Raw genomic sequence first — 16,460 nt, 5'->3', positions numbered from 1 at the left:
TATTTTTTATTGAATAACTCAAAACCTTACTCTTAGGGCTTGTTTGGCATCGTTTTCTGTTTTCAGTTTTCTGTTTTTTTAAAAACAAAAAACCAAAAACTGGAAACAAGAAAAAAGTGTTTTCACTTTTCTGTTGTCAGTTTTCAAAATTATCATGATTTAAATAAGTTTGACTAATTTTTGTTTAATTATATAACTTATATCATATGAGTTTGAAAACCAAAAAACAGAAAACCACAGCAATGCCAAACGAACCCTTAGAAAGTTGTTATATATAGGACCTATAGTTCTGGACCCTTCTGGTAAGAAAATATAAACTCAAGCAACCTAATATATCATATAATCATACCTTCCTAAACTACACATATCTTCCTTCTTAGCTTTCTCCTTTGCCAATATCTCTTAGCTAACTCCAATAATGGGTGTCCATAGAGACTTCAATGTTTCGACGACGGCTAAACACATCGTGGCAGCGGCCGTGCCACTACAGGATCACCGGCTACCCTTAACAAACTTGGACTATCTGTTACCCCCATTAGATGTTAATGTTTTTTTCTGTTACAAAAATAGTGTTACAACCATACGTGACGACGAAGGACAACAAAACGATACGTTCAAGTGTAAGGTGAGTGTACTAAAAAAATCCTTAGCTGAAGCACTTGCGTACTTCTATCCCTTTGCAGGTGAAGTTGTTAAGAACTCCGATGGCGAGCCGGAAGTTCTATGCAATAATCGCGGTGTCGAGTTTGTTGAAGCATTTGCGGACGTTGATCTTTGTGAGCTTGATTTGTATAATCCGGATCAAAGTATTGAAGGCAAATTGGTGCCTAGGAAGAAAGATGCCGTGTTCTCGGTTCAGGTCATTGCTTAGCCCTTACATAATTCCTCTGTTCGATTTACATTTTGACTTTTGACAATATTTACATATTCTATAAATTGACTAGATTTTGTGATTTGAAAAAAAAGTATTGTATACGTACTTTTAAAATACGAAGTATCTATATATTTTAAATAATTTTACTTATGAAAATTAGAGATATTTATAATTGAATTTATGAGTGCAATAGTTGAGTGAATTTTGCTTGTTATTAGTATTTGGTCCTGGAATTTATAACAAATTAATTACTCCGTAACATGTAATTTTCTACCAATTTTGTTAACATACACTAAATGAACGAGATCTACAAGTGTATAGCTCTTGAAAAATATTTAAAAGTTTATTTAATTACGCTATCACTTATACAAAATTTATTTTTCTCTGTTTATTTTTCCTACTCATAAAATGTCATTTTATGTTTATCATTGCACTATTTTATTCACTTATATCTATGATTATAATTAAATGCGTAAAAATAATTAAAATTTGACATTATGAAAATATAAATTAGAGAGAATATAACAAGATCCTACATGACTGATGATTATATGTTTCCTACAATTATAACTCATCAATGCTAATTTTATTAAATCAAAGTGTTACAAGTAAATAAAAAAGAAATATCAGAAGTATAGGATGACATACATACATATATATACATATATATGTATGTATATATATATATGTCCCTAAAAATTGCTATTGTTACATGAGGTTTTTCTTTATTATTATTATTATCTTATTTTATTTTATTTTAGGGACATGCACATGGTTTTAGCAATTAACATTTTATTGATTAAAGGTTAATGTCGTAGATTAGAATATGTCTGGAGAAGTGATAATGCATAGTCCCCACAAACATGTGATCAGGGTCGTTTCCGAAATTTGGAGGCCCTGTGCCCTAGGTCTTAAGATTCTAGATGACATCATCATTTTCTAATTTTGCGGTCTTAACACGAGACTTTATTATTTTTAAGCATTTATGAAGTTTGGTCTTAATAAAATTTGAAGTGGAGTCTTGAAAATTCAAGACTCAACTTCAGACTCAATTTAAAACTCAATTAATTTTTTTTTGACAATTTTTTTTTTTTTTATCTTTAAAAAACTTTAATAATTTAATTTATATGTACAAAAATGAGTCTGAGCAATTGAAGAGATAAATTTTATTGAGTCTTAAGGAGTCTTAACATAATTATAAATTAGAAAAAAAAAATTAAATTCAATCTAAAAAGCTTATTTTTGGAGAAACTAGGGTAGCTAATGCGTACGATGCGCGTGCTATAGCTAACTATATTTGAAATCTCTTTCGGTTTGCCTTTACATCACAAATTTAGCTATTGGCAGCATTAATGAGAAAAACTATACTATAAACAAATATATTTAGGGGTATAAATATATTCTTTTGTTCAAAAAAGATGTAATTATCATTAGTGAAGGTAAATAAGTAAATAAACATTTTAGATGGTCCGATTGTCCAAACACTATTTATTTTTAGAAAAACGTGTATTATTAATGAGAGTACATATGTAAATATAAATATTTTGAATGATATAATTGGCATCATACTATTCATAAGAGTAATCTTATACCCTCCGTCCCCGAAAGAACGACCCTTTTGGGTTGATTTCGCGGGTATTAAGAAAGTTAAATAAGAAAAAGTATATTGGAAAGATAAATTTACATGGTATTTATAAAAAAGTAGAGAGAGATAGTAATAAAAGTACATGGAAAAAAAAATTAAATGGGGAAGCTAATTTTGCACAAATATTGTTGCAAATTAATGGGTATTTTAATGTTAATGAGTCGATCATGTCGGGACTAAAATTAAGCCATAAGGGGTTGAACTTTTGGGAATGGAGGGAATACTTTTTATAAGGTAGGAAGGGATAGAAGAATATGAAGAGTTTGGTTTGAAAATGATAATGAATTAATGACCAACTTTTACAAGGTTATTTTTTTAAAAAATAAAAATTAATCAGTAACTTTCTTAATTTTGGGCCCTTGATTTTTTGGGTCATGTTCTAAAGCTCATAGAAAACAATGTAATAGACGGCCCTGCATGTAGTGGAGTGTTTGGCTGTTTGCTTTGAAGTTTTTAAAAATAAAAAGACAATGAATCACAGTGATTTTCTTTTTTATTACTTCTTATTCCATATTTGTTAGATTAAATAAGTTGGGTGGTTAGGTTCCAGTTTCCTTCCAATTGTTGTTGCGGGGGATCGAACACGGGTCCTCTTTATCAAATATAGTCCCAATCACCACTACACCAACAACCAATTGGCGGATACTCCATATATCAACAACGCAAATAAAACCCAATACATCATAAAATATTGTTTTTCATACATATTAACATTTTTTTGACAATTTGTTATTTGTTTATACTTGTATTAGGTGACCGAGTTGAAGTGTGGGGGAATAGTAGTGGCTTGTGCATTTGACCACCGAGTTGCAGACGCCTACTCAGCAAACATGTTTTGGGTCACTTGGGCCGAAATGGCAACCTTTAAGCCCATTTCAACAACACCAAATTTTCAACGATCTCTTGTTGGCCCAAGAAGCCCAGTTACTTATAACTCCACTTTTGATGAAATGTATATACCCATTTCATCCCTCTCAAATTCAAATCCAAATCCAAATCAAACTATGGACCCACTTATAACCCGGGTTTATTATGTCTCAAAATACCAACTTGATATCCTTCAATCATTGGCTCAAATTGAATGTTGCAAGAAAATTAGCAAACTTCAAAGTTTTAGTGCTTTTCTTTGGCAAATTATTGCTTCTCATGCATGTCAACTTGGAATGGATAATGTGAACAAGATTAGTAGGATGGGCATCGTTGTAGATGGTAAGCATGCATTACACAAATACACGTACATTTGTCGATACTAATTCTGATCGTAGATAATAATTACTATATGTACATTATTTCAACCCCGCATAATATAATAGTAACATAACCACAAAACATTATTTGAAATCGTTATATTAAAGGTTATACAATATTTGACTTTAGACACATAAAAATTTGTGACTATTATTTTTTAACGTTCTAACCTCTTGTAATTTGCTTTTGTTATTTATAACAGGCAGAAATAGATTAAGCAATGAAGAAATCAAGGAGAAAGCACAAGCTTTTAATTCATATTTTGGAAACGTGCTATCAGTACCATTTGGTGAGCAAAAATGTGGTGATATAATAGACATGCCAATTAGTCTAATGGCAAAATTGGTGCATGATTTCCTAGCAAAATCAGTAACAAAGGATCACTTCTTGGGCCTCATTGATTGGGTTGAGGCACACCGCCCCGAGCCCGCCATGACAAAGATCTATTGCACCGAGGACGGTGATGGGCCGGCCTTTGTGGTGTCTTCGGGCCTAAGGTTTCCTGTTTCTAAAGTGGACTTTGGATGGGGCAAACCAAGTTTCGGATCATACCATTTTCCATGGGGTGGTAGTTGTGGTTATGTGATGCCTATGCCAACACCACTAGAAAATGGAGATTGGGTTGTGTACATGCACCTTCACAAAGACCAACTTGACTACATTGAAGCTCAAGTTCCTAATGTGTTCAAACCCTTTTCTTTGGAGATGATTAACTCCAATTAACCATGTCAAATCAGTAAAATTAGGCAATATAATTATGTACTTTTATTAAACAATCTCACAAGGCTTTTATAGGGGATCACATATTGTAAAAAGTATTGGGGGATGAAGTTATTAGATTAACCACCCTTAAATTGTGTGTGTACGTGTGTGTGTGTGTGTGAAGTTGGATGAGTATGTATGTAGTATAGCATAATCTCATATTAACATTTAGTATCTCTTAGATATGGATTATTAATCCTCTTTTTATTATTAACTAGTGTATAGTTGAGCGTTGCTACTTTTGTAGTTGTGTAACTGTTAATTTTTAAAAAGACATTTATTAGTTTATATGTAATTTTAATACTTTTGTAGTATAACATTAATTTGTGTGCAAGATGATAACATAAGTGACAATTAGGCCCTGATCTCTTCACCTTAAAAAAAATAATATTAAGTAAAAATAATTTCAGTTTAGTAAAAATAAGTTCAGTTCAATAAAATTAATTTCAATTCAGTAAAAATAATTTCAGTTCAGTAAAAATGAGTTCAATTCAGTAAAATTCAATTTTCTTAAAGAAGAATTATAAAAGAAAATCAGTAAAAATAATTTCAGTTCAGCAAAAATAATTTCAGTTCAGTAAAATTAATTTAAGTTCTGTAAAAATAATTTAAGTTCAGCAAATATAATTTTGTTTCAGCAAAAATAATTTCAGTTCAGCAAAAATAAGGTGAAGAGAACGGGACCTTAGTTAAATGGTAAACAATGACTTTTCATCTAAGAGGTTGATTGTTCGAACCTCTTTATCCATACGTTTTTTTTATTAATTAGTTGAAGCATCATATAGTGTAATTATTGGTCGCCTGGGTGATGTGAGATTTAAGGAATAGAGTTTGTGACATGGCATATTGAGGAATTGAGTATATGACATGGCGCAATGAGGAGCCTATGTGGCACATAACAATTTTAGTAACGTCTTGTAATATAATAGTATAGATTTGTTTAAGAAAGGTTAATAAAAGTCAGGAGATCAATTAGCAGAAATGGATTTTGTAATGAAGGGTCATAGCTTATGCATTAGAGGAGTGGTCTATCTGAGATTAAAAAAACGACTAAATTTACTATTTCTTAGATATTTACTCTAGCTACAAGCCTCAGTAATAAGAAAATCCCTAAGCGTCCCTTCATCAGCTCCCATTATTATTATTTGGCGCTAGAAGCCCTTATGCATTCCATTAACCATTGACATTTTCGATCTGTATGCATGTACGATAATCATTTTCTTCAAGTTTTCATTTCTTATCGCTCTTCTTCTACAAACTCTACGTTATTAAAGGCTTGAAAAAAAATCCATTATGATGATTATACACACATGTAGAAAGAGGAATGGAATACATATCATTTCAAGTACAACAACGTTAAAATGATTCTAAAAACAATTTGTAATAACGAAGATGACTACATTACTATATTTACTATATGCGCCAACACTAATCCTTTTCTGGATCGTACAATCTACAACCATACTCTTCATCACTATAGCCTACAAACACACATGGATGAGTTTTGGAATAAAGTTTTGACCTCAGTTCTTTCGGCACGTGCACAAATGCCTTACTTCAAAAACTCTCAGATGACCATTTGCAGATACAACAGCGTAAAACAATTCCAAAACCAGTTTGTAATAACGAAGATGACTGCATTGCAACATTTAGTCTATATACATCAACACTAATCCAACGAAATCATCAATCTCATATTAAGAATAAATTTACATCTCAATTGCGAAAACGGGCAATTCTTAGTTAATCTTACATTCCACTCTTGCCTTGATTGTGTATTAATAGATTTAGATAAGAAAGTGATGAATGATGATCAACACTACCTTAACAACAACGGTTATATGACTTATATCATCGTCCTCTCGCATACACGCATTTCTTTTTTTCCTTGTTCAAGTCGACTCAACTTTAAGCGTTACTAGTAGTATAAAACAGTAAGAGAGGAGAGAGAAACTCAACTCAACTCTGAAAACTTTGAGAGCGAAATACAGGTGACGTTGTCGTGCTTAGATTGCTTAGGGTTTCGATTTTTACTCCGATTTCTTCATGAAATTGAAACCCTAAGTTTAATCTCATCATGGATTACTCTAATTCTGCCCAATTTGATATCTTTCATATCTACCGGCAATTCTGCGGTAATTTCAATTTCAATTTCATAAATTCAATTTTGTTTTTGAATTTATGCTGTTCTTTGTCATTTTCTTGTTGCTGATTGTTGGGGTTTTCATGATGATTGTTTTCTTTATTGATTGATTATGTTTTGCTATCATTTTGAGATGATTAATTCTGCTTATTTTGCTGATTGTTGGTTTGATTATTGGTTTTTCATTTTATGGAATTTTGGACTGATTGGCGATTCTTGAATGTTGCTGAATTTGTTTGCTTATCATGGGTTTAATGGAGGGTGTATATCTGATTGTTTGGGAATTTGATTGGATGAGTTAATCTTTTTGTTAAATGGCATTCATTGGTTTTGTCTTTCTGAATTCGCGGCAGTTCTGAATCGTTAATTGATCAGAACGAAGTGTTCAAGAGTGTTAGGATTACATAGGAATTTAGGGAAGTTAAAAGAATTATTTTTTATATGCTTCTAACGCTCCAAGAACTCTTCTGTGGTAGTTATTGATGTATTAGTGAAATCTTTCCGAATCTCTTGGCGTGTTGTACTAATTATCAACCAAGAGATTAAGTTATTAAGGGATTTGTGAAATATTCTGTAGTAGTTATTGACGGATTAGTGAAATCTTCCGAATCTATTGGTGAGTTATACTAATTTTCAACCAAGAGATTAAGTTATATAATATTTTACCTTCAAAATTAGTACAAACCACAATGCTGCCATGAAGCTAGCCCACTTGATTGACCAAAGTATATCACTGGTTCTTTCTCTAGCGTGTAGTAGAATTTGGCATAAAAACAATTCAATACAGTATTTCTGTTTCGAATGGAAGCTTTGTTTTGTCCTGCGGGAGGGAATATTCTAATTAATGATGTTTACGTGGAACTTTTATTATTACGGTGGGACAGCTGGGGTTTTGGAGATAGTATGTGAACCTCAGTACGGTTTAGTGGAATTTTGGACTGATTTGCTTTTCTTGGATGTTGCTGAATTTGTTTGCTTATCATGGGGTAATGGAGGGTGAATTAGTGAATATTTTATTGTTTGGGAAATTGAGTAGTTGAATTAATCTTTTTGTTAAAATGGCATTCATTGGTTTTGTCTTTTTAAATTCACGGCAGTTTCGAATCATTAATTGATCAATAGTGTTAGGATTACTTAGGAATTTTAGGAAAGTTAAAAGTATTATCTTTTATATGCTTTTAACGTTCCAAGAACTCTTCCATAATAGAATTTATTATATACATCCGGGTGCATCGCATACCCAACTAACTCAAGGTTAGTTTTTGCTCTTCATTTGATGATTAAATGAAAAACAATTATCATAATGAGAACAAAATACTCATGGGTGTACGTTGCGCCCGAGTGTATGTAACAATCTCTCCTTCCGTAATAGATATTGATAAATTAGTGAAATCTTCTGAATCTGTAGGTGAGATATACTAATTATCAACCATCAACCAAGAGATTAAGTTTATGATATGTTACCTTCAAAATTAGTACACAACCACAATGCTGCCAAGTAGCTAGGCCACTCGATTGACCAAAGTAAATCACCGGTTCCTTTTTCTAGTGTGGTAGAATTTGGCATCACAACAATTCAATACGGTATTCCTGTTTTGAAAAGAAAATTTGTTTTTTTTTTCCCCCCAGTGGGAGGGGATATTCTAATTAATGATGTTTACGTAGAACTTTTATTATTATGGTGGGATAGCTGGGGTTTTGGAGATAGTATGTGAACCTAAGTTCGTGACAGCCAAATCCATCTTCATAGAATGTGCAATGTTATTTATTCATATAGGTTCAAAGGTTATTTATTGCTTCTAGGGTTTATTACTGTTTTATTATTTATTAATATTAGCTTGTTTGTCAGATATCAGATCAGGAAACGTGTATTCTTGCACTGAAGCGAGCAACATGTTAAATAATGATTTAGAAAAGGCCAAGAATATACGGGAGGCAACGTTCCATCTCTCAAAAATGGTGGAATCAAGCATGATTATGAGGTATATCTTAAAGATTCTTCAATCAATAATATGGAATAAAGTTGACTGAAAACATCCTTGCCAAAGCATGATTTGAACAAAAAAGATTATGAATTCTGTATATCTAAAATGTGGATGCATTGTGTTGCATTTCTCTGTTAATAATATCTTAGTTTTTACAAGTTAATCGTTTTTAAATTAGTCATGAGCCAATATTTGTAACTTTTTTTTATAAATTAATTTCTCAAGTAAATATCTGAATATATGCTTTTGCTGGCTTTATCTTTGAGTTAGATGTTAATGTTTGAGTCCTTGTAAAATCATTCCACTACTTCATTTAATATCTTATTGGCTGAATTGTAAAAGGCCACTTATATGCCGAGTTTAGGAAAGAAATTGACGGTTATCGAGGACCAGGGTGTACATTTGTTTTTACTTTTTTTTAGGAAAAAAAATATAAAAGAGTCATGTTCTTTCATCACTGCAAATTGCCTAGTTCAGATGAGATTATGAATCGGTCTATTTCAGTAGAGCCTGAATACCAATTTAAGCAGAATATTACTGATTTGGGTCAAGAAGGTGATTGAAATGGCCTTTTTGCATTGTAGCAGCGATGATCTAAATATACTCTTCTTTATTTTAGGGTTGGAACCACTTTAGAGGCATTGAAGTAATGTTGATCTTGATGTTGTGGATTAGATCATGGATTCGAGGGAATCATCTTAATTTTGTCGCTCATCCTTTATGGTTGGGTGCTAGATAGTGTTAAGGGCTTGATATATTTTCTCTTTGCCCCTCAGGGAGGGATCATGGATGACACCTTACAGTCGTCCTAATGGATATTCCTAACACAGAAATGATGCTGACATGCCAAATTTGTGTCTACCAAATAATTGGTTGAATATGAATGAATACTTCCACATGTTGAATTCTTGTCCAGCATTGTATCTATTTTCCTAGCAATACCAACAACGAAGGTTACAATGTTTCCAATGTGGGTCATTGGCTCAAGGAATGTATAAAAGTTGAATTTACTAATTGCTCTTTTGCTTCAACTAAGGTGATTGGCTGCATTTCAATCAATTTGTTTTAAGTTCACTCAATGGTTTTGATTGCTTTTGTAATTCTGTTCACCCTAGTAAGTTATTCAATTATTTTCCTTATTGTGCTATAAACTTCTGCTGGCAGCTGTTCGATTTTGGCTGAACTATACAAGCTCATGTCCCGTTTAAATATAATGGTAAGATTAATATTTGCATTAAATACACCCCAAATCTTAAAGAAAAGAGCACTTTATTGTCGTTAGGGATTGTTTTTATACCTGCATATGGTAATATATGTTTCTTTATTCTTTCTAGGGAGATTTTTCAGAATTTTCTAATTTCTATGATTTTGTATTCTTCATGTGTCGTGAAAGTGGTCAAAAGAACATCAGTAAGTATTTCTCCTGCTCCTTAGTTCCATATCATATTGTATTTCTGATGCCTTAACAGATAGAAGTACTCCTCATGGATTTTCTTCTGTTGTCTTTTAGCTGTAAGAAGGGCAATAGATGCATGGAAGTTAGTCCTTTCTGGAAGATTTAGGCTACTTGATCAGTGGTGTGACTTTGTTGAGGTAGGATGATCTTGCTTTGACATTTTCGAATTCTAGATGTATAGATCATTCTCATCTTTAAGTGCAGTAGTCATTTTTGAGGTCTGTTATTCTATGTGTCATATTTACTGTGGTCTTGTGATGTCTTAACGGAAGCTTATTTACTGTTGTCTGTGTATATACTTAATTACTTTTTTTTTGTTAGTTGTTTAATTTGCTTGTCTTTGTTGAAGATCTGCCGTGAAAAGAGCATGGATTTATGTAAATCAATGTACATTCTAGTAATTTACCTCCTGCTAAGCTTATTAATCTTGGGTCTTGATTTTCAAATTTCTATTGGCATGGAAGTTGTGGATTTCATTTTATGTACTCATGTTGAATGGGTAATCTCAGAAGAACCAGAAGCACAATCTCTCTGAAGATACCTGGCGTCAAGTTTTGGCTTTCAGCCGGTGTGTACATGAAGATCTGGAAGGGTATGATCCTGAAGGTAGTGGTTTCCGGAATTCCTTATTTAGCTTAGCTTGATTTCATTTTGTTCAGCTTTGAAGCATTATCAAGAAGAATTTAATGGGGTTTTGTCTTATGATGAGGCTGAGATTGCTAAAGTACTTTGTGTGGTGGACTTTACGTATTTGTGTATTATCCTACATTGTGCTGCATAGTTATTAACCTTGTTACGCATTCTATGTCTTTAATTAGTAATTCTGTTTCTAGTTATTTTTCTACGTTTATTAAAATTTAGATAAGATCCAAAGGGGTTTTTTTGGTTGTGTGAGATTGCACTCTTGGAGGCTTGTGAGGCTGTGATGGATTTACTGAAGCTGATACTCAATGATGAGATGATACCCAGTGTATAGTAGTCATTAAAAAGATATAATGGTAATTTGTTCAGTTGATGGCTTCACACTTATTCATACGCAGATTAATGGTTTTGCAATGTAAATTGGGAATTTAGCCGCTGTTATTTGTATGTGCTAGAAGTTTAATCTTTGAGTTGATATAGCTTCATATTTAGTGTTGAAGTATGATGATTTTGTGACATTTAGTGTTATGGAAGTATGAAGTACGAATGACTTGTTTAGTAATCATGCAAATCTAATCATTAAGTTAGACAATACTTCTATATATGAAGAGAAGATCTTCTCAGTTGAGTTAGGATCGATTATGGGAAGATTTTCGTGATTAAATCGTATTTCTTAGATACTTTGTCCCAAATCTTATGCCTAATTTTAAATTTATTGATTGACAACCGTTTCTTTTTAGTTGCAACAAATTTATTGATTCACAAATTTAATACCAAATTTATTGATTCACAACAATATACTACCTCCGTTTCTGTTTAGTTGCAACAAAGGGGCATTATATGTGAGACAAAAAAAAAAAAAAATCTTTTGTTGCAATTAAAAAGAAACAGTGGTAGTATTCTAAAACTTAAAAGCAAGGAATACACACTGGTTGACCCAAAAACTATATTAGAGTGAGAGGTTTATTCGATTTAAGCTATGAATGGAGGCTTCTCGAGCTCAGATTCTAGCACACTGAATGATTCTCTCTATTAATGGTGGGAGAAATAACATATTATTCGGGTAGGAAGCTTGCTGGAGGAATTTACAGGTTTTGTTGAGTGAAATTATTCTCTGAAAGTAGTCAATCAAGGATGCAAAGTCTGTTTCCATTACTTACACTACATAGAAATTATGACTAGGATTAATTAGAAAACAGTCGAGGCTAGAACAGTCTTGTATATTATTAGTTGGCTTTTCGTTTTCTATTTTGTTCGATAACTCTTGTTTATCAACATTAATAATTCGTACTTTTCAGAAATAAAGTTATATTTCAAATTAACTCTCGCGGCTAATTTATTTTCAGGTGCTTGGCCTACATTGATCGATGACTTTGTTGAGCACATGTACAGGTTTGATATCTATCTCAATATTTACTTCGTGATTCGCAAATGTGTTCTTTCATTCATTTTGTAAGTATGAAACAGTCACTAATATTATGTCAATTATGTGGTATTTGGGGGCGTATTGATACTGGTGAAGTGGTGAAGGAGCTGGAGTTGCTATTGACTCCCACAAAATTGGCTAGTACTCTGTTAGTATCGTAGTGGGTTTTGGTGTTATCAGTCTTGTAATTATTTTTCGTTGTCTAAGACGTTATGTTCCCCACACAACCCCAAACGTACTGTGTTCTGTTTTTCATAATATCACTAGATTTATAGAGTTATGATGCGTTTTTATTCAGCTATTACAAACCAGTCGAACCTAGATGGCTAGATCGAAAGAAATACTTTCTTTTGCCTATATTAAACTTCAAAGTTGGAATTGACTCAAAGATTAAAATAATATATAGAATAGAGAAATGAATATGGGTAGAGTGAAAATAAAAATTAAACTTACGTGCCGAAAAACAGAGAATTCTAGGACAAGATGGTGTAGCTTTTACATTTTCCTATTTTGAAATGTAAGTCATGTTACAAATTTTTCTTTCTTTCTTTTTTTTCCTTATAAAAAATATTCTAAGTCATCATACAATACCACAATGCAACATTGGTCGGTCAATTTATGAAATCATTGAAGGATTGCAGGCTATTTTTTATTAGTTAGTAGACAAATTCTTCGCATGGTGTGGCCAGTGGCCCACTTCACATACTTCCTCCGTTTCTATTTAGTTGACGCGTTCAATTTAGGCACACATGTTAAGGAGAGGAGAGAGAATGATCAAGCAAGTGGGGTATACTAATAAATGCAAGGTATAACACTTACCTAAAAAGGAAACGTGTCAACTAAAAATAAACTTCCTAAAAAGGAATACTTGTCAACTAAAAAAAAAAAAGGTAAGTATAAGGCAGTAGTTAAGTAATATGGGCACGATGATGAGAAAATGGGGTAACTTTGATGTATTTGGGTTACTTAAATGGTAAAAGGGGTTACTAAGTGGAGTCGTTCTTTCATTTTTTAAAACAAAAGAAGGGTTACTCAAATGAACAAATGGGGTTACTTATTCTTAAATTGCTTGATATTATTCGTATAATAAATTTGGTTTCATTTATGGACAAAATGAGGATATTCTTATGAATAAATGGGGTCACCCAGACATATAAATGAAGATTACTCGTATAAACCAATGTGGCCACACGTATGGCTAGCTACATACAAGGCTTACCGCATGGAAAATGTTTATGGGTTGTGCTACTCCCCTTTTCTTCAGTTCTATATTTTGAAGCCTGTTATTACCCTTTACCTCATTACTGTTGGCCACTTTTGCTGCTTGTGACTGTTGTTCGTGCCTCTGAATTTATTGGATTCTGCGAGCATGATCAGATATGGTACCATGCAGTGGCCCTGCAATCTTATTATTGTTCTACCTCCCACTTTTGGACGCCATTGTTTTCTTGCAACCTAAAGTTGTTAATCGGCAAATTGGATATGTTAGTTCTAGACTGAGGATGGGTTTAGGGCATCATTTTTTCGATTGGGGTATTTATCGGAGTCTGTTTTGCTCAGTTAGGGCTTATCGTAATACCAAATGGTGCTTTGTTACAAATTGCTTTAAATCGTCATTTGATGAGATTAGCAAATAGTGAGGATTCTGCCTTGGGCCCTCATTTTATGTACTATTCTGCAATCTTGCCTCCTTATCTTGATTACTATACTTTTTGAGTAATTTCCAAACTATCGTTTGTATATGCTTAATAAAACTAAATTTGGCCCTTACAAATCCCCCCCCTCCCCCCACCTGGCGGTATGTTAGCATACCTTTTAAAACTCATACAATAATATCCGCTGGTAAAGACACTTTAGAAATATATGTTAACCCCCACCACCATTCTCTTTTTTTTTTTATTTTTTTATTTTTATTATTTATTTATTTATTATTTATTATTATTTTATCATGAATGATTTTTTGAAACATGAAAGCTGTTGTGAACCAGATGTATTCTAGATTTTTTTTTTTTGGAAGATTTGATTAGGAATGTCATTTGAAGATTTAAGAAAAGGATACTAAAGTGATTACTAGAAGGTGGAGGAGAATTTGAGAATATTGAGTGTGTATGGAGGAAACTACACAACCAATACCTGGCTAGGTATGCACAAAGGAGGTTGCCTAGATTTAGTTTGCCCAGTGTTGATGGACGAGCTGTACCAATGGCCAGAATACCCCTTGATATAAGTTTATATTTTAATGCAATTAATTACTCTATATTTTTTTTAGCTGACATTTGCACTTGAATAGGAATGTTATAGAATTTCAAAGAGGGCAATTTGAATGGAATAGGTTAATTTACAGCAGGAAAGTTTTTTCGTTGAGGGTACCGCCAAAGAGTTGCATAGAGTAGGAGCTTACCCTATCTATGATGATAAATGCTTTCTCAGGCCTTGTTCTTAGTCTTCTCACAATCTCACCTTGAATTCTATAAGTTCAGCAAAAATAAGCAAGACTATTAAAGGTAAACTTAGATGTATTTTAGAAGTTCAGATCAAAGCTACCAGCATCATTACAAACCAACAATGGTTAAATAAGATCTTCAGGTGAAATGAAGCTTTAATTAGAAGAATGTATAATATTTTTTTATCAGATCATCATGATCGAATTTATCCACTATGCAATTTTTAGTATATTCTTGGTGTACCATTCTATGGGTTTTCTTTGACTTATCTTTAATACCCATTATAGGGAGACTGGTTCATATAGCTCTTTTTTTGCCTCTTTTTTTGTTGATTATAATATCATTCAAAACTTTTTTTCCTCCTCCTGTATATATTTTCTCACCTTTGCCCATTAAATGCTTTGTAGAATTACTGGATCCAATAACCGCACCCGTCACAACATCACCTGTGATTGTGATGATCCTGAGGGCAAATCATCCATGTTTGAAGAGACTCTTCCAGGTATAAATGCATTTGCAATCAGTATAAATTAATAATGAGACAACCAAGTGCACCCCCCCCCCCCCCCTCCCCAAACCCAATTCCTCTCTCTCTGTCTCTCTCATATGATGTATTTTTGGAAGTCTATTAATTTTTTATATTCCCTTTGTAGCTTAATCTTGATGCATTATTAAATGCTTGTGTTGCAGGATTAAAGAACTTGCCTGGTTTGAAGAGGAAATTCCGACTGGACTTGATGGAAACTGATTTGGATATCAACTCCCTACCTGCAAAAATGAAAAATGCCAATATAAGCTGCAAGCGAAGGAAGCATCCACAGCAGCACCAGAGATGTGGAGGCCATCAGACTGCAGATGCTTTAGATGAAGGGTTGCACACTGCTACAGTTAATCCATTGAGTTCGTCAAAATTTCTTCACACAGCTGAAGGCCGACTTTCAAAGGGCTTCTCTGCTCTTTTTTCATCTCCTGTGCAGAATCAGTAGCAGAGGGTATCATATACTTGAAGTACATAGTCATGATAGAGGGATGCCTTCATATTTTTGTCATATTCATTTTAACGAAACTAATGGCACTGGTACCGGCTATAGGTTTGCCTGTGAGTTTTCTGGGATAGAATGTATTACCTTCACAATAGGAAAAATACTGAAATGTCTTAGTTTGCATTGTGGATAGTTCTATCTTCTCTGAATTTCAATTGGTGAACTTTTGCAATTGGTGAAGGCCAGTGATAGCTCCCTGTTACTAGCAAGTCCTTCAGTTCCTCCCCAATGATGATCAAATATGCGGAGACATGGCCTGGTGAAGTAATTGCAATACCCTGCCTGCTGTATGTTGTTATTAGAATTATACATCTATACATCATCTCTTACATATTATTCGCCTCAATGTTTTGATGGCGTGGAAATTCTTGAGCTCATATTCATCATTGAAGATTCACATGTGGTGTCAATGCAAGCTAGAAAATAGAGGTCCCTGAAGCACAAAGACTGCCTGCTTGCTCGCTGGCAATTGGTCTTCTGCACTGCTGACAATACCCTTTGTGTATTTTTCTTTCTTGTTATTAGGTTTGAGTCAAAAAGTTGTTATTGTTCAGTCATACAGTTAAACTGGAGTGATATTGTAGTAAAATTTTTGGTGGTGATAGTGAGTTTTTAGGGAAAATAGTGTACTATATCCAATATGTCCCTTTTTTTTAAAAAAAAAAAAAAAAAAAAAAATCTCAGAGAATAAAATTTAAGTGAGTAATCACCCTTTTGTATTATTAGTATTACTGCTGTTCTTGTACATTTTATAGAGTTTTGCCTGAGGCAGGCCTTGAAATTTACTGCAGC

General features: G+C 33.1%; 2 protein-coding genes across 3 annotated transcripts; both read left to right on the top strand.

Annotated features, from left to right (window-relative positions):
• Positions 1 to 418: 418 nt before the first annotated feature.
• Positions 419 to 4,490, top strand: LOC145594317 (coniferyl alcohol acyltransferase-like). Its single transcript, XM_081650649.1, has 3 exons — positions 419 to 859; positions 3,272 to 3,728; positions 3,970 to 4,490. Exons 1-3 carry the CDS (start codon positions 419 to 421, stop codon positions 4,488 to 4,490), a joined length of 1,419 nt encoding a protein of 472 aa, XP_081506775.1.
• A 1,947-nt stretch (positions 4,491 to 6,437) lies between these two features.
• LOC145595387 (defective in cullin neddylation protein AAR3-like) lies at positions 6,438 to 16,300 on the top strand. Of its 2 annotated transcripts, none has more exons than XM_081651788.1 (9): positions 6,438 to 6,664; positions 8,522 to 8,654; positions 9,822 to 9,873; positions 9,992 to 10,067; positions 10,168 to 10,250; positions 10,626 to 10,719; positions 12,102 to 12,147; positions 15,033 to 15,127; positions 15,316 to 16,300. In XM_081651788.1, the coding sequence occupies exons 1-9, from the start codon at positions 6,607 to 6,609 to the stop codon at positions 15,609 to 15,611; spliced, it is 933 nt and encodes a 310-aa protein (XP_081507914.1). In that variant the 5' UTR covers positions 6,438 to 6,606; the 3' UTR covers positions 15,612 to 16,300. The 2 variants fall into 2 exon arrangements, with proteins under 2 accessions (XP_081507914.1, XP_081507913.1); XM_081651787.1 differs by having other exon boundaries at positions 6,440 to 6,664; positions 10,623 to 10,719.
• Positions 16,301 to 16,460: the final 160 nt, after the last annotated feature.

This window comes from Chenopodium album, chromosome 19, assembly GCF_948465745.1.
Source record: "Chenopodium album chromosome 19, dcCheAlbu1.1, whole genome shotgun sequence".
In the NCBI taxonomy this organism is placed as follows: domain Eukaryota; kingdom Viridiplantae; phylum Streptophyta; class Magnoliopsida; order Caryophyllales; family Amaranthaceae; genus Chenopodium; species Chenopodium album.
The sequence above is the reverse complement of the archived record's forward strand: the minus strand, read 5'-3'. Positions and strand labels throughout refer to the sequence as shown.

What these genes read in the sequence shown, in the direction of transcription:
- LOC145594317 (XM_081650649.1), top strand. Translation starts at nt 419, where the DNA reads ATGGGTGTCCATAGAGACTTCAATGTTTCGACGACGGCTAAACACATC. An exon ending in ATGCCGTGTTCTCGGTTCAG is followed by an intron (nt 860 to 3,271) that starts GTCATTGCTTAG and finishes TACTTGTATTAG; the next exon opens with GTGACCGAGTTGAAGTGTGG. An exon ending in GATGGGCATCGTTGTAGATG is followed by an intron (nt 3,729 to 3,969) that starts GTAAGCATGCAT and finishes TATTTATAACAG; the next exon opens with GCAGAAATAGATTAAGCAAT.
- LOC145595387 (XM_081651787.1), top strand. Translation starts at nt 6,607, where the DNA reads ATGGATTACTCTAATTCTGCCCAATTTGATATCTTTCATATCTACCGG. An exon ending in AAGTGGTCAAAAGAACATCA is followed by an intron (nt 10,068 to 10,167) that starts GTAAGTATTTCT and finishes GTTGTCTTTTAG; the next exon opens with CTGTAAGAAGGGCAATAGAT. An exon ending in TTTGTTGAGCACATGTACAG is followed by an intron (nt 12,148 to 15,032) that starts GTTTGATATCTA and finishes AATGCTTTGTAG; the next exon opens with AATTACTGGATCCAATAACC.